The following is a 25575-nucleotide window of genomic DNA, read 5'->3' as shown; positions in this document are numbered from 1 at the left end:
ATGTGGAGAAAAGGGAACCCTTGTGCACTGTTGGTGAGAATGTAAATTGGTGCAAACACAATGGAAAGCAGTATAGAGGTTCCTCAAAAAATTAAAAATAGAACTACCATATGATTCAGCCATTCCACTCCTGGGTTCATATCCAAAGAAAATGAAAACATTAATTCAAAAAGATATATGCACTCCAGTGTTCACAGTAGCATTATTTACAATAGCCAAGATATGAAGGCAACTTAAGTGTCCATCAATAGATGAATGGATAAAGGAGATGTGGCATATATGTACAATGGAATATTACTCAACCATTAAAAAGAATGAAATTTTGCAATTTACAACAACACGGATGGACCTGGAGGGTATTATGCTAAGTGAAATAAGTCAGACAGAGAAAGACAAATACTGTATGTTTTCACTTATATGTAGAATCTAAAAAAATAAAACAAACAAGTGAATATAAGAAGATAGAAACAGACTCACAGCTACAGAGAACAAGCTAGTGGTTACCAGAGGGGAGGGGGTGGGGGGAGACAAGACTAAGGAAGGGGAGGAAGAAGTGTGAACTACTAGGTGTAAAATAAATAAGATACATGAGAGTAATGTACAGCACAGGGAATATAACCAATATTGTATAATAACTTTAAATGGAGTATAATCTATAAAAATATTGAATCACTATTATTGTACACCTGAAACTAATATAATATTGTAAGTCAACTGTACTTCAATTTTTAAAATGACATATAGTCCTCTTGGATAGGAAGACAACATTGTAAATATGTCAATTCTCTACATGTTGATTTTATAATTCAGTACAATTGCAGTTAAAATACAAACAGGATTTCTTTTTAGAACATGAACAAAGAATAATAAATTCTACCTAGAAAAATAAGCATATAAGAATAGCCAAGAAGATTCAAATGAGGAGGAGGTCAGTTGAGAGGAGGGCAGAGTAGTTGCATCATATGTTTGAATTGTTACAATGCCACAGTAATGAAATGTGTTGGAGAGTTAGAAAGGGAAAGGACAGGAAAAGCAATGGGACAGAGTAGCAACTCAAAAATAAGGCAAAATGGGACTTCCCTGGAGGTCCAGTGGTTAAGACTTCACCTTCCAAGGCAGGTTCGATCCCTGGTTGGGGAGCTAAGATCCCACATGCCTCACGGCCAAAAAAAAAAATAGGTCCAAATGTACATTGCTTTTGCTTTACTATTTAGGATTTCAAATTAGTCCAGAAAAGAAAGTTCACTTGGCAATAGGACAAAAATAACATATTGCTTTCTCACTTCCACACCAAAATCAATTTCAGATTAATCAAATATTTAAACATAAAAATGAACACCATTAAAAGTCTAGGAAAATGATAAATTAAAATAATTTTGGAGGGAGAGGGACTTTTTCCTAAGCACAGCACAAAACCCAGATATCATAAAACAGAAGATTAATAAAATGATTACATAACAATTAGAGCTATTCTGTAGAAAAGTCTCTCAAGTGACAACCAACAAATAGGTAAAAACTATCTTCAGCATATACCACAAAGAGCACTGCCAAATCAATGATAGAAAGAATATTCCAATTTTCAAATGAACCAAAAAATAGAATTAAAGAGTTTAGTTCATTGAAAAAGGTAGAGATGATGGGTAAACATGAAAATATGCTGAATGTCATTCATGTGGAAAGAAATGGAAACCAAAATCAATTATGAGATATGTTATTTTGCTTTGCAGATTGGAAACAGTCAGGAAGTTTGATATTATTTAGAACAGCAAAGATATAACTTCTGCTGTTTTTCATATTTTATTTTAAACTAATATTGAGCTGATAATTAAGTAAGGATATAATTGATGCAACTTTTGGAAAAGCAAATTGGCAATCTTTATAAAAATCAAGGCTGACTATATCCTCTGCTCCTTCCACTGCTAGGAATTTAACCTGGAGATACAGTTCAGGTGAGAAATGCACATGTAGGGATGTTCAGCACAGCACTGAAGGGGATTACACAGAACTAGACATGCCCTAAATGTCCATCAATGAGGACAAAGGGCTACCATGAAAACAAGTATGCTGGATCTCCATGTGCCGACACAGAACTTTTAAGTGAGGGAAGCAAGTTGTAGAACATAACCATAGTATATTCCATTTGTTAAAAAAGAAGAAGAGGAGAAGTGAATATATATGTGAGAGGCAGGGAAATCACTCATAGCCTCTGTATTCCAAGGAAACTCCAGCCTGGAATCTTAAAACAAAATCAAAAAGAAGTTTAAATCTTTACTGAAGTTTCTCAACAGGACATCCACAGGGAATTCCATTTAAAGCATACAGCCAAGCCTCTGAACTCCTTTGCCCAGATCTTTCCCAGAATTTCACAAAATGCAGTCTCTATCCTCAATCTCTAATCTTGTATTCTCAAGAGACCTCCAGGTATTTCCCCCAAAGCCAACCTGTCTTGTCTTGGTGAGTATATGTCTGTCTATCTGCCCTGCTTCTGATCTTTCCAGTGCAGACACCTCAGCAGCCTGCCCTGCCCGCCCTGCACCAGAAAAGTGCACTCTGCCTAGGAGAATGAGGAGATAGAGGCAGGACAACTCCTTGCAGGTTTTCTCCTCACCATCAGTACTTAAGGATGCATGGAGATTATGGACGGGCATGGGGAGAATCCTTGGCAGTTACCCATAAGCACAGGGCATGGGCCTCTCCCTCTTCCAGGAACCACAAGTGCTGCACTTGTTCTTCTGCACTGTGCCAGAGCTGCCAATTTGGGGCATAATTCAGGCTCCTCATTTGCCCTCAGCTGAGCCTCTGCCTTCCCAGCTCTAGGATGGGGTGAGCAGACCCAGCACACAGGGTCATTGGGGGCTGGGATATTGGGTGTCCCACCCAGGGGGGAGGTAATGGGAGCTGCCCTGAGAATCACAAAACAGTAGTAGATGATGCCCCAGTATATAGAACTCTTTCTCTTTCCTTCTTACCATTGCATAGGACTCTGATTACAGAAGTCCCATAGTTTCTATAGCCAGTTCTCTATAGATGGACATCCAGATTGTTTCCCCTGCAATAAATAGTCTTGTGTAGACATCATTTTGCATTTTTGCTGTTGTATCTTTCGCATAAATGTCTAAAATACAGAGTGTTGGGCTAAGAGGGAAAATGCAGATGTATTTTTGCCAGGTATTAGTAATTCCCCTCCATGGAGGTTGTGCAATTTTGTTTTCCCTCTAGCAATGTAAGAGTATGCTTCTTTCATCATATTAACCCTTTGTCTGTAATATAGGGTTTTCTTTTCTAATTGGTCATTCTAATTTTCTTTTCTCATTTGTCATTCGTCCTTTTATTTAGTTTGTGTGTTTTAGGACACATAGAGTTTTGTGGAGATTTTTCCTTATGTGTTTAAATTGTGTTTGTCCATAAAACAAGGCTCAATAAATTTAAAAGGATTGAAATAAAACAAAATATGTTCTCTGACCACAGTGGTATAAAATGAGAAATCAATAACAGAAGGAAATTTGGGAAATTCACAAATATGTGGAAATGAAGCAACATGCTCCTAAATAACCAGTGAGTTAAAGAAGAAATCACAAGGGAAATTAGAGCTCACATTGATATGAATGAAAACAAAACACAACATGCTAAAACTTAGAGGATGCAGGTAAAGCAGTGCTTAGAAGGAAATTTATAGCTGTTCCCACCTATATTAAAAAAGAAGAAAGATCTCAAATCAATATCCTAACCTTCCATCTTAAGAAACTAGAAAAGAACGAACAGATTAAACCCAAAGCAAGCAGAGGGAAGAACAAAGATTAGAGCAGAAATAAATGAAATAGAGATTAGAAAAACAATAGAGAAAATCAGAGAAACCTACCAAAAGTTGGTTCTTTGAAAAAAATATTTACAAATTTTCACTTTGAATGATCAAGAAAAATAAGAGACAAGGCTCAGCTTACTAAGATCAGGAATGAAAAGGGGACATCACTGACAACTGTACATAAATAAAAAATAATTATAAGAGAATACTATGGACAATTGTACACCAGCAAGTTCAGTACCTTAAATGAAGTGGATAAATCCTTAGAAAGACACAAACTACCTAAACTGACTCAAGAAAGAATAGGAAATCTGGACAGACTTATAACAAGTAGAGCGATTGAATTAATAATTTTAAAAATGCCCCACAAAGAAAAGCCAGGCCCAAATGACTTCACTGGTGAATTTTATCAAGCATTTAAAGAAGAATTGGTGGAAAGGAAAATCCAGAAGGGCCTGAAGGTGTCCTTCTCTTTTACCAGGAGAATTCTGTGCCTTGTGGCCATCCTGAATGATATTGCAGATGGGCAAGATTAGAGTGAACCCCTCACTGACACACAGAGAGCTCTGGAAGCCCAGTGAGTTGAATTCAAGAAGTTGTTCATGAGCACCTACTATGTGCATGGCACAGTGCTAGGGACACACGATGCTGATTGAGTATCTGCAGGCCCAGCTTGCCGGCACCACCAAGCAGAAAGGAGACAGACAGATCCTTACAACAGGGGAAGTCCCAGTCAGGCCAGGTGCAGACAGAGGGAGGAGAAGGAAGCCCATGGGAAGGGCCCCAAGGCTCCCTGGGGGGTAGCATCCATACTGGGCCTGGAAGCAGGGAAGGGGTGGGGCTCCTTCCAGGAGGGAGAGACACAAGAGTGAAGGCTGAGGGAGCCTGAGGGCCACAGAGAAAGTGGGGGTGCAGTGTCAGTGCCTCACAGTTGCCTGGAGTTGGGGAAAGGAGACAGGCATCATGGAAATAACACCCATTTGTGTGCCGGTCCTTTTATTTTGGGGAGCATGCATTTTGCAATATTGTTATATGTGTCATTTTTTGTTTGGGGATTTTGTTTTCATTTTTGTTTTTCACAAGAAGATGACAAGATTCAGGCATCTCAAATACTTGCCAAGACCATGCAGCTGTTGAGCAATAGACTGGGACTTGAACCCAAGTCTTCTCATTTGAGTACAGTTCTATTTCTGTTGCCACATGTATTAGCATGGTTCACAGTTCTCAGTAAAAGACACTACTGGAAAAATCTTGGTGCCTCATCCTAAATTTCCCTCTGGATTGAGATATTTTCTTCTTTCCTTGTGTCCATCTTTGCCAAGAGGAGTTTGGATTTAGTTAGAAATTTCACTTTGTTAATCTGAAAAGTGTATTTTAAAAAACTATTTTTCCATTATAGCAGTAACAGAGAAATAACTGGAAAATAGAGGAAAGGGGAAAAGATCACCTCAAATTCCATCATATGAGAAAAACCAAAGTTATCATCTGGGGTCTTTCCTTCCGGTCAGTTTTCCTGTGTTGCAGGGTCTCTCCATGTGCTCGATATGATAAGCATTTTAATGCATCTCATAATTGACAAAACCACCATTCTTTGCTATACTAAACCATACAGAAATCAGCATCTTTATGCATATTTCCTTTTGTTTTCCTGCATAGTGCTTTTTTAAAATAAATTTATTTTATGTATTTATTTTTAGCTGTGTTGTTTTTAGCTGTGTTTATTTTTAGTTGTGTTATTTTTAGCTGCACGTGAGTTTTGCTAGTTGCGTGAGCACTGGCTTCTCCTGTTGCGGAGCACAGGCTCTAGGCGCATGGGCTTCAGTAGTTGCAGCACTCAGGCTCAGTAGTTGTGGCTTGCGGGCTCTAGAGCACAGGCCCAGTAGTTGTGGCACAAGGGCTTAGTTCCTCCGCGGCAGGTGGGATCTTCCCAGACCAGGGCTCGAACCCGTGTCCCCTGCATTGGCAGGTGGATTCTTAACCACTGCACCACCAGGGAAATCCCTGCACAGTGCTTTTTAAATGTATAGAATTAGTCCCTTAGTCACTTCCCTGGAAGCAGGATTGCTGTGACAGAGGTTGGCCCAGCCCTCAGTGGGCCCAGCCCACAATCACCTCCCCAGAGATCAGAGTATGACTATTTCTTTTTATATCTTCAGATTGCACCTTTTTATATTATGTGAGTATTAAATAAAGGAACTGTCTTACTTCTGTGATTTTTGTTTCCTCACAAGGATGGTTCATCTTTCTTGACCAGGTCAGTATCTGTTGACCATCCCAAGTCTCTTGAGCATGGCATTTGTTGTAGATGTTTAAAAGTAAAATCTGGACTTCCCTGGTGGTCCAGTGGTTAAGACTCTGCACTTCTACTGCAGGGGGCACCGGTTTGATCCCTGGTCGGGGAACTAAGATACCACATGCCGTGCATCATAGCCAAAATAAATAAATTAATAAAAATTTAAAACCCAGTCTTCTTTAAAAAAAAAAAAAAAGTAAAATGTGGTATAAACAACAAGGTCCTACTGTATAGCACAGGGAACTATATTCAATACCCTGTGATAAACCATAATGGAAAATAATTTTAAAAAAGAATGTATGTGTATATATGTATAACTGAATCACTTTGCTATACAGCAGTAATTAACACAACATTGTAAATCAACCATACTTCAATTACAATAAAAAAGTAAAATCTGGGAAGAATACAGCTTCACACTCTAGCTCTTCCTGCCTGTCTCATCAAGGTGTGTCCTCAGGCTCTAGCTCAGCACATAGTAAGTATTGTTTATAAAATGAATGAGCAATAAAGAAATGAATTTTGGGGAGAGGAACTAAGTGTTGGAAAGAATTCATCTTTGTAGCTCAGTATTTCTGTGTCTTTCTTCCACTGCTAGTGAATTCATGGAGGAATTGGTTTCCATATCCTCTCTGGTTTTTCCATCTAATGAGACAGAATCATCTCACCTTTTAGTTCCTACATGTTTGCCAAGGACATTACATTCTGAATAATTGCCCCATGTTTGGTTGGGCGCACCCAGCCTGGGAAGTAAGGGGTTGGACTTTGACGACAGGTGCCGAGGGTTCAAGTCCCAGCTCTGCTGTTAGGAGCTGGGTGGAGGCACTTTCACTAATCACCTGGAGCACTGGTCATCTGGTGGAAAGTGGTGATGAGAACCCCTGCCTTGCATGGGTGTTGGGAGGAAGGCAGATGTATACAGGGCGTTTCTTATAGCATCTGGCAGTACTCAATAAATGGTACCAATTGATGATATACTAAATGTTATCATAGACCATTTTATTTTCTCTTTTAAAGTCCATGACACCTTTGCCAGTTATTGTCTGGGAAATTTTCTTGTTCTCTTTGTTTCCAGAGCAACTGAGTCAAGACTTGGTATACCCAAGAGTTGCATTAGCTTAAATAATACCATCAAAGAACTAGTTCATTAAGTCAGACTGAAAGTAGTTAACTTTGTGCTGGATACACTTCATTGTTTTCTTTTTCTTAATTTCAAAATCAATACAAACTAATGAGAAAAAGGGAAAGATATTGGCAAACACAGGAAAACACAAATAGAAAAAAATCCCTGATCATTTCACCTGCTGCTATTGTGTACTTGTGTTCCTCAGCTTTTCTTTCTAAACACAGAGAGAGAAACAGGCAGACTAAATTTGTATAAACAAAAATAATAGACTATACTCATTAGAAATCTTCTTTTTTTCCCAAAATAAATTCTTTCACTTTGTGTATTTTCAAATGATGTCAACCAATCTTCTGTGTGACATATTTTTTCCATTTTTCACTGTCTGTGCTCCATATTCTATTCTTTTAGCTTAATATTGTATAAGTCTTTTCTGTACTTTTCCTTAGTCTCCATTATCATCAGTTTTAATGTCTGCATGGTAGCTCCTCATTTTGAAGTATCTTGAGGTTCTACTATTTTCGTCAGCTCAGGCTGCTATAAGATTGCCAGAGACTGGGTGCCTTAAACAACAGACATTTATTTCTCACGTCGGAGGCTGGGAAGTTCAGGATGAGGTACTGGCAGATTCTGTTCTTGGTGAGGACCCACTTCCTGGTTGCAGACAGCCATCTTCTCATTGTGTCCTCATGTGGGACAGAGAAGTAAGGTCTCTGTCTCTTCTGGGAAAGCACTAATCCCATCATGGTGGCTCCACCTTCATAAGCCAGTCACTTCCCAGAGACCCACCTTCTAATACCATCATACTGGGGATTAGGGTTAACATGAAATTTAGGGGGACAAAACATGCAGTCTGTTTCAAGTATTAAACTGGAAAGAAGAGAGACACAGATGTGGAAAATGGACGTATGGATACAAGGGGGGAAAGGGGGGTGGAATGAATTGGGAGATGGGGATTGACATATATACACTACTATATATAAAATAGGTAGCTAATGAGTGCATACTGTATAGCACAGGGGACTCTACTCAGTGCTCTGTGGTGACCTAAATGGGAAGAAATCCAAAAACGAGGGGATGTATACATTTAGCTGATTCACTTTGCTGCACAGCAGAAACTAACACAACATTGCAAAGCAACTATACTCCAATAAAAATTTCTTTTTTTAAAAAAAAGAATGTATAGGGAAATTCCCTGGTGGTCCAGTGGTTAGGACTCAGTTCTTCCACTGAAGGGGGCATGGGTTCGATCCCTGGTTAGGGAACTAAGATCCTGCACATTACAAGGTATGGCAAGCCCCCCCCCCGCCTGCCCCCCAAAAAGATTATATATATTGTATAAATGAATCACTTTACTGTACAGCAAAAATTAACACAACATTGTAAATCAAGTATACTTCAATTTTAAAATGTTTCCTATGGGAAAAAAAAATAAACTGGAAAGGAGAATAGTAGGATTTCTATGGGCTCTAGGGTCACAAAGACCTGCTGCTGTCACTCTTGCCCTTGCTTCTTGCCAGCCTGTCACTGTGAAGTGTCTTCATCTTGGCCTCCCTCATCTGTAAAATGGAAGCCATGACACCTACTCATAGTGTTGCTGTTGATACCGACCAGTGTTCTTGGCCTTCCTTAATCAATAGAAATTGATAAGAGGCCAGACAAGAAATTCAAGCAAGACTTTATTGGGATCTCTGATGCAGCAGTGAGGAGCAAGAACAAACAAGTTTCCCTTTCTTGCTCCGCTCCCTGAGGGGGGGCGAGCTGGTCCCTTATATGGGGTGACGGTAGGGGTGTGTCCAGGGGTTCAACAGGAGGGGTGGCTTAGGTATTTTCCCCACCTCTTTGGTAGTATTGTGTGCAGGGGGCATGCGCAGTACCCTACTTTTGCTCCCTGCTCCTCAGAAGTGGCAGTTGGCTTTTTTTGGTCCTTTTGTATCTTTTTGTCCATAATTTGCCCCAAGTATACATGCATGCAGTTATTTTTAGTCCCTTATAGTTTCTTTGTATTTTGTAACTCCAGAAGACATATATCCAGGTGCAAGCATTGCAGCACTATAGCAAAGGGTCCCAGGTCCCAGCCTGTCTCAGTAAGCCTTCCCACATTGACAAGTATACAGTTTTCACCACACTCTGGCCAGTAATAAATATTAGAACTCATTAAATTTTTCACCATGTCAGGTGGACATAACATGGAATCTTAACAATTAATTGTATGTTTTGTTTCTAAAGAAAACTGCACTTTTATGTGCGATTTCCCTCTGCACAGCCTGCTCATAGGTATAACTGCCCATGCCCCTTTTATTAACAAAAATTCATTTCCAGTGATTTGGTGAGAATATCCACAGAGAAGTTTTACATCTGTGCTGGGAGGCTTTGCTGGTATGAGAAACGCTCAGCCTGCGTGGCTGGAGCTCTGCTCTGCGTGAGCCGTGAGCCAGGCCCCTGGTGAATGCCACTGCTGTCTTTGCTTTCTTTTCTGATGCTGGGTCTGATGGCCTAGCTTGATGGGGCTGAGCACCAGCCATCTGGAGTCAGTGAGGAATTACTGCCGAGAGTCACCCTGGGGTCATGTCGCCCTCTACACACCCCCAACCTCTGCCTCTTCCCCGAAGAAATAAAGGGTTGGATTTCACCGTAATGTGACCCAGAGATGAAAACTGCTGCTGAGGCTAAACCCCTAGAGTGACAGCTGGCAAAGAAAGAAGGATCCTTCTTGCTGGAGGCCGGTAAGCCCAGGGCAACAGTGGGTGAGCCACTGCAGTGCCAGGAGGGCGTCACCTCTGGGGAGGGACAGCCCCCAATCCCCGGGTTTGGCCGCACAGGGACTCGATGGAGGATGGCACAGGAAGGTCATTAAACAATTATGACCAGGTCAGTAGCATCCTAAAGTTTACTCTTGTTTATTCTGCAGTGAACTCTGGGTTATTAGATATATGTTTACCTTTTGCTACTCTATTGATGGAGGTAAATGTAATTTTTTAAAAAGTATATATTCAAGTAAAACGTTAGTGTCTTTTCCAGGATGTTCAGAGGATGCCACAGATTTCAAATCAAGAGAGAGCACTTGCCTTCTGTCATGCATGCGTTCTTTGACAGGGATGAGAGAATTAAATGTATAATATATGTACTATATGTAAGAGACCAACATTTAGAACTGATAGAATTAAAGTCACTTTCATATTACCTCTCCATTGTCCTAGATTTGTAGGAAAAAAGCAGTAGAGAGAGAATTTTATTCTGATTATTGGGTTGGGAGGGATGAGTTAACAAATACTGTTCTAGAAGAAAAGGGAAGAATGTCTCCTTAGGATGTAAGGACAGAACAGACTCAGAATCAGCAGACAAAGGAGGACTCTCTTTAAGATGGGGAAGCCCACAGTGAACTATTAGTGTAAGTGACATGGCTTGTACAGCCAGACATCACTCTATAACATTCATGGAATTCTGTTTTATTACTTTCCCAAAATAAAAGAGAAGAATAATTTGTTAGTTTTCCTGTAGTAAGAATGATTTGTTTTTCTAAAACTTGAATTACAGAAATAACATTTAGAGATTGAGTTATTAGCAACTAAAAACATTTCTCCCAGAAATGGCTGAATATGTGAAATAAATATACAGTGTTACTGAAAGTATTTTTTTATAAACAGAATATTAAATTGTAAGTGATTATCAAGGACTAAATGATGTTCTGGTTTCATAGGTTTTTAAATATTTTTTAACCAAATACTTTTTCACATAATGAACTTTAATTTACTGTCCGTGTCCAGCATATTTAAATACCAGGCTGTGTAGATATTAACATTTATCATCCACCAGGAATATGTTCACTTATCACCTCACAGCTTACTGTAAATATTTATTGTATTCTTGAGTAAGTCTACATGTGTTGAATCCATAATGCTACTCATTCACTACATTTATAGCTTCCCCTCACTCGTTCTTGCTTCTAATTACTTTTTTTTTAAACATTTTTATTGGAGTACAATTGCTCCACAATGGTGTGTCAGTTTCCACTCTACAACAAAGTGAATCAGCCATACATGTACACATGCTCCCACATCTCCTCCCTCCCGCGCCTCCCTCCCTCCCACCCTCCCCATCCCACCCCTCTAGGTGGTCACAAAGCACTGAGCCTATCCCCCCTGTGCCACACGGCTGCCTCCCACCAGCAATCCACTCCACACCTGGTAGTGTATACATGTCCATGCCACCCCCCACCCCGTCACTAACTGACACTTTCCTAAAAACAAACAAGTAACACTGACCAAACCTTAAAAATAAAAAAGAACTGTGCTAATGGTTTCCCTTTCTCCTAGTTTTTCCGTTACCTTCTTTGTTATGCATATTAACTTTACATTAATTCTAGATAGAACCATCACCCAAACAATTAAGATGCCTGGTTGATTTATATATATGTACATGGAATTTTCATTGCTATTTAGGAAAATAATTACACCTATTGTAATAAAGAACAAAAAGGATTTTTTTAAAAATTTGACACTGAATCATTCTAATGTTCTACTATTATTTTCCTACTAGTCCTAGTTACTTGTTTGCTACATTAATATTGTATTGAAATACAGTAAGTTTGGGGGGTTATATTTTTAGTATGAATTTTAAATCTATTTAGAACTGTGATGTTTTACTGTGTAAAAGAATATAATTACAGATAATGGTTGATTAATAGGCACAAATAACTAAATAATCTCAAGTAGTATACATACATACACTTACCCCAATTTAAGTTTAAACCAAAGGACACCAATTCTCAAATATAAAACTGTAGTATTTTTGTAAAAAAAAATTACTATTAAAGTATATATTTACCTCTAAAAAAAGGTGTTTCATGGTGGGGAGGAGGGGTTCTGCCTTACATAATGTATGTACTATTTAATTTTTTTTAATGAGAATGTATTCTTTTATTACTTATCTAACTTCTTTAAAGTTTTAAATAAAGCAGTCATATAATTCCATTACAGGGAATTTAGGAAATAAAGAAAAATCTTTTCTAATCCTATCACTAATTCCCCCCAGCCCATCATTAATACTTATCATTAGCATTTTGGTCTTTTTTAAAAATTTAAATATATGTTAACCATTCTCTTTATGATTTCAGGAAATTAAATGAAGTTGACAGAGTAAATTAAATGCATATGCATTACCTGATGTTTTCCCATAATGTCCTTCCAACAATTTGATTGGACCAGACCCCCCAGCTCTTGGGTCAGTGAGAATGTACATGTGTTGTCCATGCAACTTAAGGAAATCAGATTCAAACTGAAAACACCACAGCATTAAATATATATATATATATATATATATATATATATATATATATATATATATAAACAGAACTGAGCAGAGTCTTGTTTCTTACTATGTCATTTATTCCACATATGTTGCATTATTTATAAATCAAGTTAAAGTAAAACCACCCTTGTAATTTCACATGCATCCTATGTCCTTGGTTCTACCTTCTCAGTGTTGCTTAACTTGGGCATAAAGGTGAACTTTTAAAATTTATGTTCCTAATGTGAACAGAAGAGGTTACTTTATACATCCTCATGCACATGCACCTGTCTTTTACAGAGATAAGGAAGATATTTGTTTAATTCTGAAAGATGAGCAGTGACATAATTAAGTGCCTCTTCTGATGGATGACGTGGCTGTGGGTTCTGCCTTCTTCTTACCCCGCCAATGGCTTCTCCCTGCAGCTGACTCTCAAATGTCTTAGTCTCTGACTGTTAATAATTAATGGGGACTGTTAGTGTGTGATGGGATGTGAAGCTGCCTTATTAACCACTTACACACTAAGCCCTTTTTTGATACCCCTTTCCAAAAATGCATAGCCAAAAAAAACAAAAACCACCAGTAATCTCCATTCAGACACAGCAGTCTTGTATTGGTGTTTCAGGAAGGATGCAGATTGTGTGTGACACTCATGAAATCCACTTAACGTGGATTTTCAGAATGGTTGCCTTTGAAATAGTGATGGCTTAGAGTGAGCTGTAAAGACCCTGGATGGTATCAAGGGGCTTTACTGTAAGCAACTTGTCTTCCCCTTTCTCCAGAGCCGGATTTTTCTGGGCTGGTGGTGGAGCTTGTTCAGTATGCCATATGTCAGGCCTTCCATTTAGGGTATGTTATTCTGATTCACTTCTCCCAATATTTTGTTATGAAAAATTCCAAACATACAGTGAAACTGAAAGAACTGAACCATGTACATACATATACCCACCACCTAGATTTTACCATTAACATTTTCTAAAATTGCTCTCATTTCTATCTGTTCTTCTATCCATCCATCAATCCCTTTTTTTTTTTTTTTTTTTTTTTTTTTTTTTTGCGGTACGCGGGCCTCTCACTGTTGTGGCCTCTCCCGTTGCAGAGCACAGGCTCCGGACACGCAGGCTCAGTGGCCATGGCTCACAGGCCCAGCCACTCCGTGGCATGTGGGATCTTCCCGGACCGGGGCACGAACCTGTGTCCCCTGCATCGGCAGGCGGACTCTCAACCACTGTGCCACCAGGGAAGCCCCTGTTCTGATTTTTTTCCCACCACTGATTAGAGCAGAATATAAATGGGATCATTTTGTGTAGTCATTCTTTCACTCGACATTGTGTTTTGAGATTCCTATCAGTCATTTCATGGATCAGTAATTTATTCCTTTTGATTGCTGAGTAGTTACTATACCACAGTAGTTGTTTATTCATTCTCCTGTTGTTGGACACCTTTGCTATTTACAGTTTGGAAATACCATGAATAAAGTTGCCATGAACATTCCTGGATATAATTTTTACACATATTTTTCTTGGGTAAATACCTAAGAATAGAATAAATGAGTCATAGGGTAGGTATATACTTAGTTTCGTAAGAAACCACCCGACTTGTTTCCAAAGTGGTTGTACCATTTTAGACACAATCAATAAGATATGAATGTTCTGTTTGCTCCATATCCTCACCAAGTATTGTCAGTATTTTTAAATTTTAGTGATTTTGGTGGGAGTGTAGTGTTTAACTTGCATTTCCCTAATGACTAATAATACTGAGCTTTTAGAATATCTTCTGCTGTTCAAATCTTTGCTCATTTTTAACTGGGTTGTTTGTCCTTTATTACTGAGTTATAGGAGTTCTATTTTCTGAATACCATTCCTTTTGTGGATATATGTTTTGCAAATATTTTCTTCCAGTTTGTAACTTGCCTACTCATTTTCAAATAGTAAATAGTTTTTAAATGGTAGATCAACCTTCTGATGAGCAGAAGTTTTAAGTTTTGTTAAAGTCTAACTTAGGAGTTTTTTTTCTTTTCATGGTTTTCACTTTCTGTGTCCCATCTAAGGAAGTTTTGCCTACTCTTAAGTCATAAAAATATTCTCCTGTGATTTTTTTTTCCCTAGAAGTGCTACAATTTTAACCTTTATATTTAAATCCATGATCCATCTCAAAGTAATTTTTGTGTGTGGTGAGAAGTAGGGGTCCGAGTCTCTTTTTATTCAATGGATGTGCAGTTGTTCCAGCACCACTTATTGAAAAGATTTTTGCATTTCTCATTGTGTTGGCACCCTTTATCAAAAATTAATTGGGTGTACAAGTATGGGTCTATTTCTCAACTTTCTATTCTGGTCCACGGATCTATTACCACACTGCCTTGATTATTATAGTTTTATAGTAAGACTTGAAATCAGGTAGTATATGTCCTCCAACTCTTCTTTTTTTCAAGATTGCTTGGGATATTATAAGTCCTTTGAATTTTCATACAAATTTGAGGATCAGACTGTCAATTTTTACCCCCAAAAAAGCCTATTGGAATTATAGTAGGGATTACATTGAATCTATAGATAAAATTGGGGAAATTGACATCTTAACAATATTGATTCTTCTAATCCATGAACATGACATTTCTTTACATTTATATAGGTCTTGTTTAATTTCTCTCAGCAGTGTTTTATAGCTTTCAGGGTATAGATCTTGTCCATCTTTTTAAAAATTTATTTCTAAGCATGTAATTTTTATACTATTGAAAATAAATATTAAAAAATATTTTTCCAAATGTTAGCTGCTATAATGTGATTTGCTTTTGTGATGTCAATGCTTGGAAGCCAACCTTCCTCAGCATTTACATTTTTACATTTAAAAAAACCTGTTTTTTTTATCCCTTCAAAGAGGTAGCAAAGAGATGGAGTGGGTTTAGCCCCAGCCCGAGAGCTGTTGAACCAAACTTCAGTCCCAGTTTACCTCTTACAAGCTGTGTGAACCTGGCCAAGAATGATAGAATTCTGTCCCCGTTTCTGCTGTCACTCAACACAATCAAAATTTAACTCCTCATTCATTGCAGTCTTTTCTGTAATATCTGTAGAGATAAAACTTTTAACTCTGGTTCACTAACACATTTGAAAATCTGGTAGAAGCCTTGAATTTCTCCCCAGAGAAATGTATACACACACACACACACACACACACACACACACACAGAATTCTGTGTGCAACTTTAGGATGTGCAGGAAGTCTCTGAAGCCTTTTGGGATCCACAGACCTCCTAATTATGAAGCATTCTAGAGTGGGAGCTCTAAGGGCTGACTGCTTTCACTTCTGCATCTTCAGACCCAGCACAGTATAGAATGAGGGCTGCCATTCTAAGTCCAATGCCTTTGTGGAGTTTTCTAGGCAGAGAGGGTCTAGATTTCCACACCCACAGGATTTGGCCTGCCTTTCTTCCTCCACTAGATACCATATCCCTCTGAGGGATATAGCAGTGGGACAGTTTGGCAGGCTACCAGCTCTCCCACCAAAGCCCTTGCTTCTCCGTTGCTGTTGGTAAGGTCAGCCTGGCAGTTCCCTGCCAGGCAGCTGCCCCGGGTGCCCTGGACCCGCTTGCTCCAGGCCATTGTCTAGCTGCAGAATATTCCCCGAGTTGTGTTCAGCTTCCCCGTGCCTTCACAGATGGCCCCATGCAGGACGGGTCTCCAGCAGGGTGCAGGTGCCAAAGTCTGCTGTACTTGGTGACATTGGCAGCATTTCAGGGCAACCCCTTTCTCTTGCTAAAGCCTCCAGATTTATGTCTTGGAGAGCACATCCCACTCTCCCCTCTGATGATTCCTAGCAGCAGCGCTGGCAGTGAAGGTCATGCTATGTGGGCGCTTCTGTCCACCCAGATGCCGGGGACATGGGCAATAAACTATCCATGCCAGGTGGCGACCCCACAGCACAGAGCCCCAGGACGGAAGGCATTCATGCCGCATACAAGCGAGGAGACGCCAGCAGAGCCCAGCACCTGCTCAAAGAAGCTTGTGATGAGAGCACGTCCCAGCTAGAAAAGGTAAGGTCAATGCCAGCCCCTCTGGCCAGAACTGGGGACCCAGGTTGGGTGAAGGTTACCACTAAAGTTGTTTTCTTGTTATCATTATAATCATAATGAAGATTTATATTGTGTTCTGAATACCTTTTTTCTCATGTAAACTTACACGTGCCTGTCCTTTCGAGTGGACTTCTCAGCCTGTCATCACCTAAGCCTTCCCAGGGGACAGGGAGGGGGGTCACAGAAATATAAAGGACAAAATGGCAATCTGAAGGTTTAACTTGATATATTCTTTTACACTTTTTTCCACTATAAAAATAGCACATGCTCAAAAAAGAATTTTTTTAAATATATAAAAGTAAAGAAATAAAGAACAAAAATGTAATCATATTCCTAATCCATCCAAACAATCCCACTTAGCATTTTTGGTATACTCTTTTCCAGGCTGCTGATCTGAACATTCATTTTGTCGTTGCTATTGTTTCTAATATAGATACAAGCCTATTTATGTATAGTTTTGCATACTGCTTTTTCTCACATAATATATGAGCAATTTTCTGTATAAGTTCCTTATGAGCGTCACCTTCAATGGCTACATGACATTCCATCTAGTAGAGACAGTGTCACTTACCTGGCTATTCCTTTTGGTTATATATTTGTACTGTTTCTAATTTTTTACTTCTATAAATCATGCTGTATTGAATGTTTTTTGCCTAATCCTTTTCTCATTGTCAATATATTTTCTCAGCCTAGGTTAACAGGAATTGAGAATGTGGGTATGAGCAATTTTTAAATTTTGAAACACATGCCAAACTTTTCCAAAAAGCTTGTAGAGATCAACCCTCTTGCCCACCTACAGCTTGAGAAGACCATTGCCACATTCTGGTCCTTGTGGGAAATTCTTATTGGCCGTTAACCATGGAAGCACTTTATTGATGTTTTGTGTGCAATACTTTGATTAGCACAGGTTTAATGTCTCCATATAATTAATAGTTGGAAATAACTCAATTACTAAGCCTGTTCTCAAAATTGTAAGAGAATTTTTTGGGGGGAATTGGCAAGTACATGTGCTTGAGAATTATTGAGGGAAGGGCATTTTCGATTCCTCCCATTATGAATTCACAGCATATATGGCCAAAGGCCTCTCTTCTTATGGGGAGAACTGGGATGCACACATGAGCAGGTCAGACTTGTTGGCTCCTTGGGTTGGCACTGGGTGGCCTCTTACAAGGAGGGCTATTCAGCAGACAGCCTGGAGTCTGTGCCTCCCTCTGCCTATGTCAGTAGTCTGCCCTAGTTGTGATATCATGCCCATGCATTCATGGGTTGGCCCACTCACAAATTTGTTAGCATGGCTGCCCTCTGTGAGCTGGGTTACTTATACCCACTTCCCTCAATGCCTTCCATGAAAGAGATTAAGGGCAGTTGTAATGATCCCCATTTTATTATGAGGGAACTTGAGTACAGTGCTGTCAAGGCACTTGTCCAAAGACACATAGGTGGTAAGTGGCAGAGCCAGGATTCAACATGGCATGTCCATTTGGCACCAAAGTCAGTGTCCTATGCCTGACTCTTCAGTGGAGAACCAGCATGACACTGGACCAAGGAACCCACAGTCTAGCAGAGGAGCCAGAGACATGAGGGTGGGGACACACAAATACAAGATGGCTTTTGGGGGACAATGGAAGAGTCTAGCTCTTGCTGGTGGTGATTGTGATTGAGTTATACCTAGTCAAAATTCATCAAAGTGCACTAAAAAGGGTGAATTTACTATGTATAAATTATATCTTAAGAAACCTGACTTTAAAGCAATACAGGAGAGCATGTGTTCAGGCTCAAATGACCTGTGTAGCAAGATGAATGTGTCCATTCAAGGTACTGCAGCCTGGGTGAGAGAGCCGAAAAGGCTTTAGCTCTGCAAGGACGGTGACAGAGGCCTCCCAGTGCAGGGGACACTGTGAGCAAGGAGATGGGGCATGTGCTGACCTTTGACTGAGAAAAAGACCAGGCTTCCTGTGAGAAAAGGGTTCTCAAAGGCACAAACCTAAGGCACAGGACAGCAGCCCTGGCTTGCACATTCAAATAACATGAAGAATTTTGATACCCACTTGAGATATCTTTCATGATGCAGTTCCAAAGAAATAGAATATGAGACATTTATAAGATCAAATTTTCTAGTAGTCACATTAAAAAAGTAAATAGAAACAGGTCGAATTTTAATAATCTATTTTATTTAACCAGCATATATTAAAGATAATCATTTCAACATGTAATCAGTATAAAGATTATTGACAAGATAGTTTACCCTTTTCGTACTAGGTCTTTGAAATCCCATGTGATTTTACACTTTCATCACATCTCACTTTGCATGAGCCACGTTTCAAGCCTTGTCAGCCACATGTGGCTGGTGCTGCCATCCTGGGCTGCACAACTCCAGTCTTGCCCATGGACTTTGTGAAGCATTTAGAGTCAATTTTCTTGGCAGTTCCCAACAGCACTTGTCTTGCTGACATCCTGCCCCTGTTTTGTTTTGACCAGGGCCAGCTCCTGAGCATCTCTGCGGCCTATGGGGATCTGGAGACTGTCCGGTATCTTCTCACCGAGAGACTGGTGGAGCTGCCAACGGAGCCCACCGACGACAACCCAGCCGTGGTGGCAGCACAGTTTGGGCACACTGATGTTGTGCACGAGTTACTCGAGTCTTTGCCAGGTAAATCCCAAAGCATGAGCTCTTCACCACCTCTCAGGGACCCTCTTTTCTTAGGAACCAGGCAGGCATTTAGGGGGGCTGCACTTCAAAATGTTTATGTCTTCACACTGTTTACCAGTCATGAGATCCAGAAATCTGGGAGTATTCTTTAAAGCAGTTTTAGGTTCACAGAAGAACTGATGAACAAGTACCAAGAATTCTCATATACCACCTCCCACAGTTTCCCTATTATTTGCGTTTTGTGTGAGAGTGGTACAGTTGTTAAAATTGATGAACCAACCAATATTGACACATGATTATTAATTGAAGCCCATAGTTGACATTAGGGTTGTATATCTATGGCTTTGGACAAATGTATAATGACATATTTCCACCATTACTGCATCATACAGAATTGTTTCACTGCCCTAATAATCATCTGTGTTCCACCTATTCATCCCTCTCTCTCCCAACCAATGGCAGCCACTGATCTCTTTACTGTCTCCCTAGTTTTGCCTTTTCCAGAATGATATATAGTTGGATTCATACAGTACGTAGCCTTTTCAGGTTGACTACTTCCACTTAGCAATATGCATTCAAGTTTCCTCCATGTCTTTTCATGGCTTGAGAGCTCATATATATATTTATTTATTTATTTATTTATTTATTTATTACTGAATAACATTACATTGTCTGGATGTACCATGCTATGTTGCTTTTTTTAATAACAAGTTAATTTTTTCTCTGGTGGACTCAAGGTGTCCTGGTCTCCTTTGATTTCCCATGATGCCCTTGGATCTGTGACACTGTTTAAGTCCAGGCATCACTACAGCTATAGGCTGAGGCATTGCCTTAGCAGTGGTCTTGGGAGTTAGGATTTTGTGAGGGAGTGGGGCCAACTTCATGGGTATGTGACAGTGCAGTCACACAGGACCCTGCACTTAGAAGGGCCCCACACTTGGTTTAACACTCTGCAGTTGCCCTCTTGAAATTTTTTTTTTTAAGATTTTTTTTGATGTGGACCATTTTTAAAGTCTTTATTGAATTTGTTACAATATTGCTTCATTTTATGTTTTGGTTTTTTGGCCATGAGGCATGTGGGATCTTAGCTCCCCACCCAGGGATCAAGCCCACACCCCCTGCATTAGAAGGCGAAGTCTTAACCACTGGACTGCCAGGGAAGTCCCAGCCCTCTTGAAATTTTTAATAATGTTTAAACAAAGAACCCCCATTTTTTTGTTTTTTCTGGCTGCGTTGGGTCTTCATAGCCGTGCACAGGCTTTCTCTATTTGTGGCGAGAGGGGGCTATTCTTCATTGTGGTGCACGGACTTTTCATTGCAGTGACTTCTCTTGTTGCAGTGCATGGGCTCTAGGCGCGCGGGTTTCAGTAGCTGCAGTACACGGGCTCAGTAGTTGTGGCACACGGGCCCTAGAGCACGTGGGCTTCAGTAGTGGTGGCGTGTGGACTCTGTAGTTGTGGCGCGTGGGCTCTAGGGCATGTGGGCTTCAGTAGTTGTGGTGTGTGGGCTCAGTAGTTGTGGCTCGTAGGCTCTAGAGTGCAAGCTCAGTAGTTGTGGTTCACGGGCTTAGTTGCTCCGTGGAATGTGGGATCTTCTAGGACCAAGGATCGTACCCATGTCCCCTGCATTGGTAGGTGGATTCTTAACCACTGCACCACCAGGGAAGTCCAAGGGATCCCATTTTTAAGTTTTGCATGGGACCCCACAATTATGCAGTACTACTGTTAGGGGGTGTCCAACTATGTGCTTTGAGGTAGATTTGTGCTCAGATTTGGTTCCAAGCTGACATGCCTTTCCTGTGCCTGGAATGAGAATGAGTTTAGGAACAGAATCAGGGCACCGTTAGGGCCCATAGATGCTGTTTGGGTTGAGCAAGCTATAGGAGGGCAGGAAGGAGCCCTCAAGGAGCCAAAGCTGATTCCCTCTCCTCAGGGATCTCCAAGAGTAGCTCTGTTCTAGTCCCAAAGAGTCTATGCCAGCTGACTCACTCATCTCATTGGACAGCTTACATTTATTGAGCATTTTCCAAGTACTGGACACACTGCAGAACTTGATACACACAGAGGCTTTTTAAAAAGGTGATTCCAGCCGTTTAGTAGGTCCTGGTCAAGCAGAGGAAATTGAGGCAGAAAGGTGTAAGCATGCGAAGGTTGAAATATTTACACAGTGGTTTGCAAGCACACATCAGGGAATGGTCTTGTCTGGGTACAGGCTGGAGTCTTCAGAGGGAGCTGACATCTGAGCCAGGCTTTGCAGGCTAAGTAGGAGTTTACTTGGCAGACAAGCAAGGGAAGAGCTTGGTTTGCCTGCTTTTGCAGAACAGGGAGCTTGGGTGGACCTGAGTTTGGTTTTCAGCTGCTCCCAGTGGTGTCCTGTCTTTAACTCAACTCAGGACAGAGCTGCTGAGGACTGAAGGAGTCCAGTGCATTGTGCTGAATGCTGTGGGGAGTGCAGAGGGGGGCAAAACAGTTTGTGTTCTCTGGGAATTCCCAGCCTTTAGGGAAGGCAGCCACTGTCGGGAGTAAGGTAAGACAAGAGGCAGCTAGAGAATGAAGGCAGGGTTCAAGAAGAGGGGGGATGAGAGGTCCATGGGGTGTGGGTACATTGTTGTGTAATTATGAACATCATTTGAAGGACATCATTATGTAATTCCTGGTCTTGTAGCTGAGCAGGGCTTAAGAGAAGGAGGAGGTGGAAAGATGGGCTCTATGAGTGTTGCTGGATTTGGGCCTTATAGAATACATGTAGGTTTGTGTGGTTTAAGAGAGCACCCTTTGGTTTTAGATAAAGCAGAACTTAAGGCTTGACTTTGCCATTTACCAACTGTGGGACCCTCAGCAAGTTCCCAAATCTCTCTGAGCTTTGGTTTCCTCATATTAAAATTATGACTGTGAAATACAGGGCCTGCCTCCTAAGACTGACACACTTACATCCTCAACAGAAGTTAGCTGCACAACGACTGCACTTCTCATAGCTAGATATCTGGTAGTAATGGAGAGGGGTAATTTGTTTTCTGTTCATATACCTCCTCCTTTGAATTGTTCATTTTAGTTATCAGTTGAGGGCAAAGAAGGGACATTTATTTAGCACCTGCTGCAGCCCAGGCATAATGCCAGGTACCTTATGTGTAGGGTTTTAATTCTTGCCTTCTCTGCCTCACCCCTATTTCCTGGTCAGTTTCCTATCACAGAGGGAGGGTCACTCTCTCCAGGCTTCAGAGCACTTTGATTCCTGAGGACTTTCCGCCTCTGGAAGTGAGACAGTGTTATGATGCAATTGGGAAGTGTCCGTGTGGAGGATGAGATCGTTTTTCCATGGCAGCTAGATCCAAAAGTCATTGCACTACTTTGAACTTGAAGATATTGTAACATTTCAGCCCACACTCTCTCTGTTCATTCAGTGTGTTAAGTGTTATTTTACCCTGGAATTAAGTAGGCAGTTCTTTCAGGGAGTAATTCTCTAAGTTTTAGGCTGATCTATTTTTTTCATCAAAGTATTTTTTTTAACTTATGAAAGTAATATATGTATATTACAGATAATTTGGAAATGCAGAAAAGTGTTATTACTCTAAGAACATAATGACATATCATAATGAGTTATCTCAGGCACTTGACAGAGGTTCTGACAATTTATTGAGTCAGGCACTTGACATACACTATGTCATGTAATCCTCACATTAAACTTGGGAGGTGGGGTGTTATTATTCCCATTTTACTGATGAGTAAATTGAGTCACAAAGAAGATAAGAAATTTGCCCAAGATGACACAGCTGAAATTTTTTTTAATCTTTATTTTTGAGGTCAGATAAATTCACTATTTTTTAAAATATTTTTTCATTTGGTGGCACCAGGTCTTAGTTGTGGCAAGCGGGCTCCTTAGTTGTGGCACACTAACTCTTAGCTGCAGCACACATGTGGGATCTAGTTCCCTGACCAGAGATTGAACCCAGGCCCTCTGCATTGGGAGTGCAGAATCTTATCCACTGTGCCACAGGGGAAGTCCCACACAGCTGAAATATTTTAATCCTAAACTGCCTATCTCCAAAACCCATATCCCTGTGTGTGATGCTCTAGGGATGAGGTCAGGGCTAGGGATGAGGAAGAGAGTAAGGGGATGCTCACGATCACACTATGCAGAGATAATTCTGCAGCACTGAAGGTAGTTCTTTCTAGTCTTATTTCCATTGTTAAGATCACACTGTTTTGAATGCTGCTTTTGAATGCTGCTTTTCCTCAGTTGATGTTATTCGATGAGCAGGTGGGTTTATAATGATGTGGGAAAATGTCATATGCAATTCAGGGGGTCTATTCCATAGACACTGTCAACTAGACAGAAGCAAATTTCAGCTGGAAATAGGGCCGTGATCGAAGGGGATTTCAGAGCAGGAACAACCAGTCCCTTCAGCCACCCTCTCCCTTTGTCCTGTCATCCCTGCTAGGTCCCTGCAGCCCCCAGCGATTACTGAACTGGATGCTGGCCTTGGCCTGCCAGCGGGGGCACCTGGCAGTGGTGAAGCTCCTGGTCCTGACACACGGGGCCGACCCAGAGAGCTATGCAGTCAGGAAGAATGAGTTCCCTGTCATCGTGCGCCTGCCACTCTACGCAGCCATCAAGTCAGGTGGGTCCCCAGTCAGTCCACCCATGAAAACCATCACCCTGTCAAGATGTGGGCCCATCCTTCACACTCAACTTCTGCTCTCCAATGGCCTTTGTGGAGGTTTTCACAACTCCATTCTTTGCTTCTTCAAAAGGTCTGCCTCTTTCCTCCTTCCCCCTACTCGCTCCTGCAAGGGGATTTCAGTGACAGGGGCCAACCATGGCAAATGCGACCATCTTAGGAAGCACTTCAAAGGGCAAAGCCCCACAAAAGTTCTGTCACTAATAGGAACCTTCCGGCATCAAGGGAGATAATAGAGAAGTTCAATGGCACCAGTGCCCTTTTCATTTTTATTTCACATGTGAGTGTCTGCCCTTTTGGACAACTGTGACACATCCTGCATCCAAATGCCCTTAGCTCACTTTCTGTCCTTTAGGGAATGAAGACATTGCCATATTCCTGCTTCGGCATGGGGCCTTTTTCTGTTCCTACATCTTACTGGACAGTCCTGACCCCAGCAAATATCTCCTCAGGAAGTATTTCGTTGAAGCAAGTGCCTTGCCCAGCAGTTGTCCGGGAAAAATGGTGAGTAGTCACTGTCTGTGGACGAATGGATAAAGAAGAGGTGGTGTATATATACAGTGGAATATTTTTCAGCCATGAGAAAGAAGTACATCCTTCTATTTGCAACAACATGGATGGACTTTGAGGACATTATGCTGAGTGAAAGAAGTCAGACAAAGAAAGACAAATACTGTATGTTTTCACTTACTTGTGGAATCTAAACAAGGCAAACCATGGAAACAGAGTAGATGGTTTGCCAGCGCATCGGGGGTGGGGCAAATGGGAGATGTTGGTCATATAGCCGAAGTGTTGGTCACTTCAGCTGTAAGTTCCAGAGATCTAATGTGCAGCACTGATTACAGCTAATAGCACTGTATTATATATGTGAAAGTTTCCAAGAGAATAAAGCTTAAATGTTCTCACCACAAAAATGAAATAGTAATTAGGTGACATTAGTACAGGTGTTAGCTAAGGCTACAAGCGGTAATCATTCTGCAGTATATAAATGTATCAAATCAACAGGTCATACATCTTAGCTTATACAATGTCGTATGTCAATTATTGCTCAATAAAACTGGGAAAAAAGACATACAGGAATTAGTTCTAGTTAGTTTACCATTTTAATAACAAAAATAATATTGCATTGTTTACATTATCTTCAACTTGACTTTTTAAATTTAGCACTCTATCACTGACTCCCCCTAGATCAGTCAATGTGGCTACATCTCATTGTTTTAAATACGTGCCTTAAATCTAGAGTGAATGTAGCTTAGTTGACTCAGCCCTTTTCCTGTTGGTGGACATTTGGATTATTTCTGGTTTCACACTTTCACCAGCTTTACATGGGTATATCTATCCCCATACTTTGGCCAGCACTAGAGGTCCAAGAGCCTTTTAATTTTCATCACTCTGATGGGTAAAAATGGAATCTCCATGTTTTAATGTCCACATTTCTATTCTTAATAATATTGAGCATCTTTTCATATCATCATCAATTATTTGCATTTCCCTTTATGTGAGTTGCCTGTTACAGTTTGTTGATTATTTTTCTCAAGGATTACTCACCTTTTCCTTCTCATTTTGGAGAGTCTTTTTGTATGTTAGAGATTTTAAGCCTACGTTTATCATACATGTTGCCAATATTTTTCCCAATCCATTATTTGTCTTCTGTCTGTTATCTTTTGAGATAAC

At 40.5% G+C, this 25575-nt stretch overlaps 1 protein-coding gene across 10 annotated transcripts in view; it reads left to right on the top strand.

Annotated features, from left to right (window-relative positions):
- The window catches only part of LRRK1 (leucine rich repeat kinase 1), a 134445-nt gene that overhangs the window by 23441 nt on the left and 85429 nt on the right, over positions 1-25575 (top strand). For 7 of the 10 annotated variants that reach the window (XM_067029481.1, XM_067029479.1, XM_067029480.1 and 4 more), the window contains 4 exons: positions 16371-16534; positions 19052-19223; positions 23662-23841; positions 24257-24405. In XM_067029481.1, the coding sequence (XP_066885582.1) occupies positions 16371-16534; positions 19052-19223; positions 23662-23841; positions 24257-24405 (665 nt within the window). The remainder of the gene's footprint in view (positions 1-16370; positions 16535-19051; positions 19224-23661; positions 23842-24256; positions 24406-25575) is intronic. The other 3 variants (XM_067029482.1, XM_067029484.1, XM_067029485.1) reach the window with 2 other exon arrangements.

Source organism: Kogia breviceps, chromosome 3 (assembly GCF_026419965.1).
Source record: "Kogia breviceps isolate mKogBre1 chromosome 3, mKogBre1 haplotype 1, whole genome shotgun sequence".
Classification (NCBI taxonomy): Eukaryota; Metazoa; Chordata; class Mammalia; order Artiodactyla; family Physeteridae; genus Kogia; species Kogia breviceps.
This window is presented reverse-complemented; position numbering and strand designations above follow the sequence as displayed.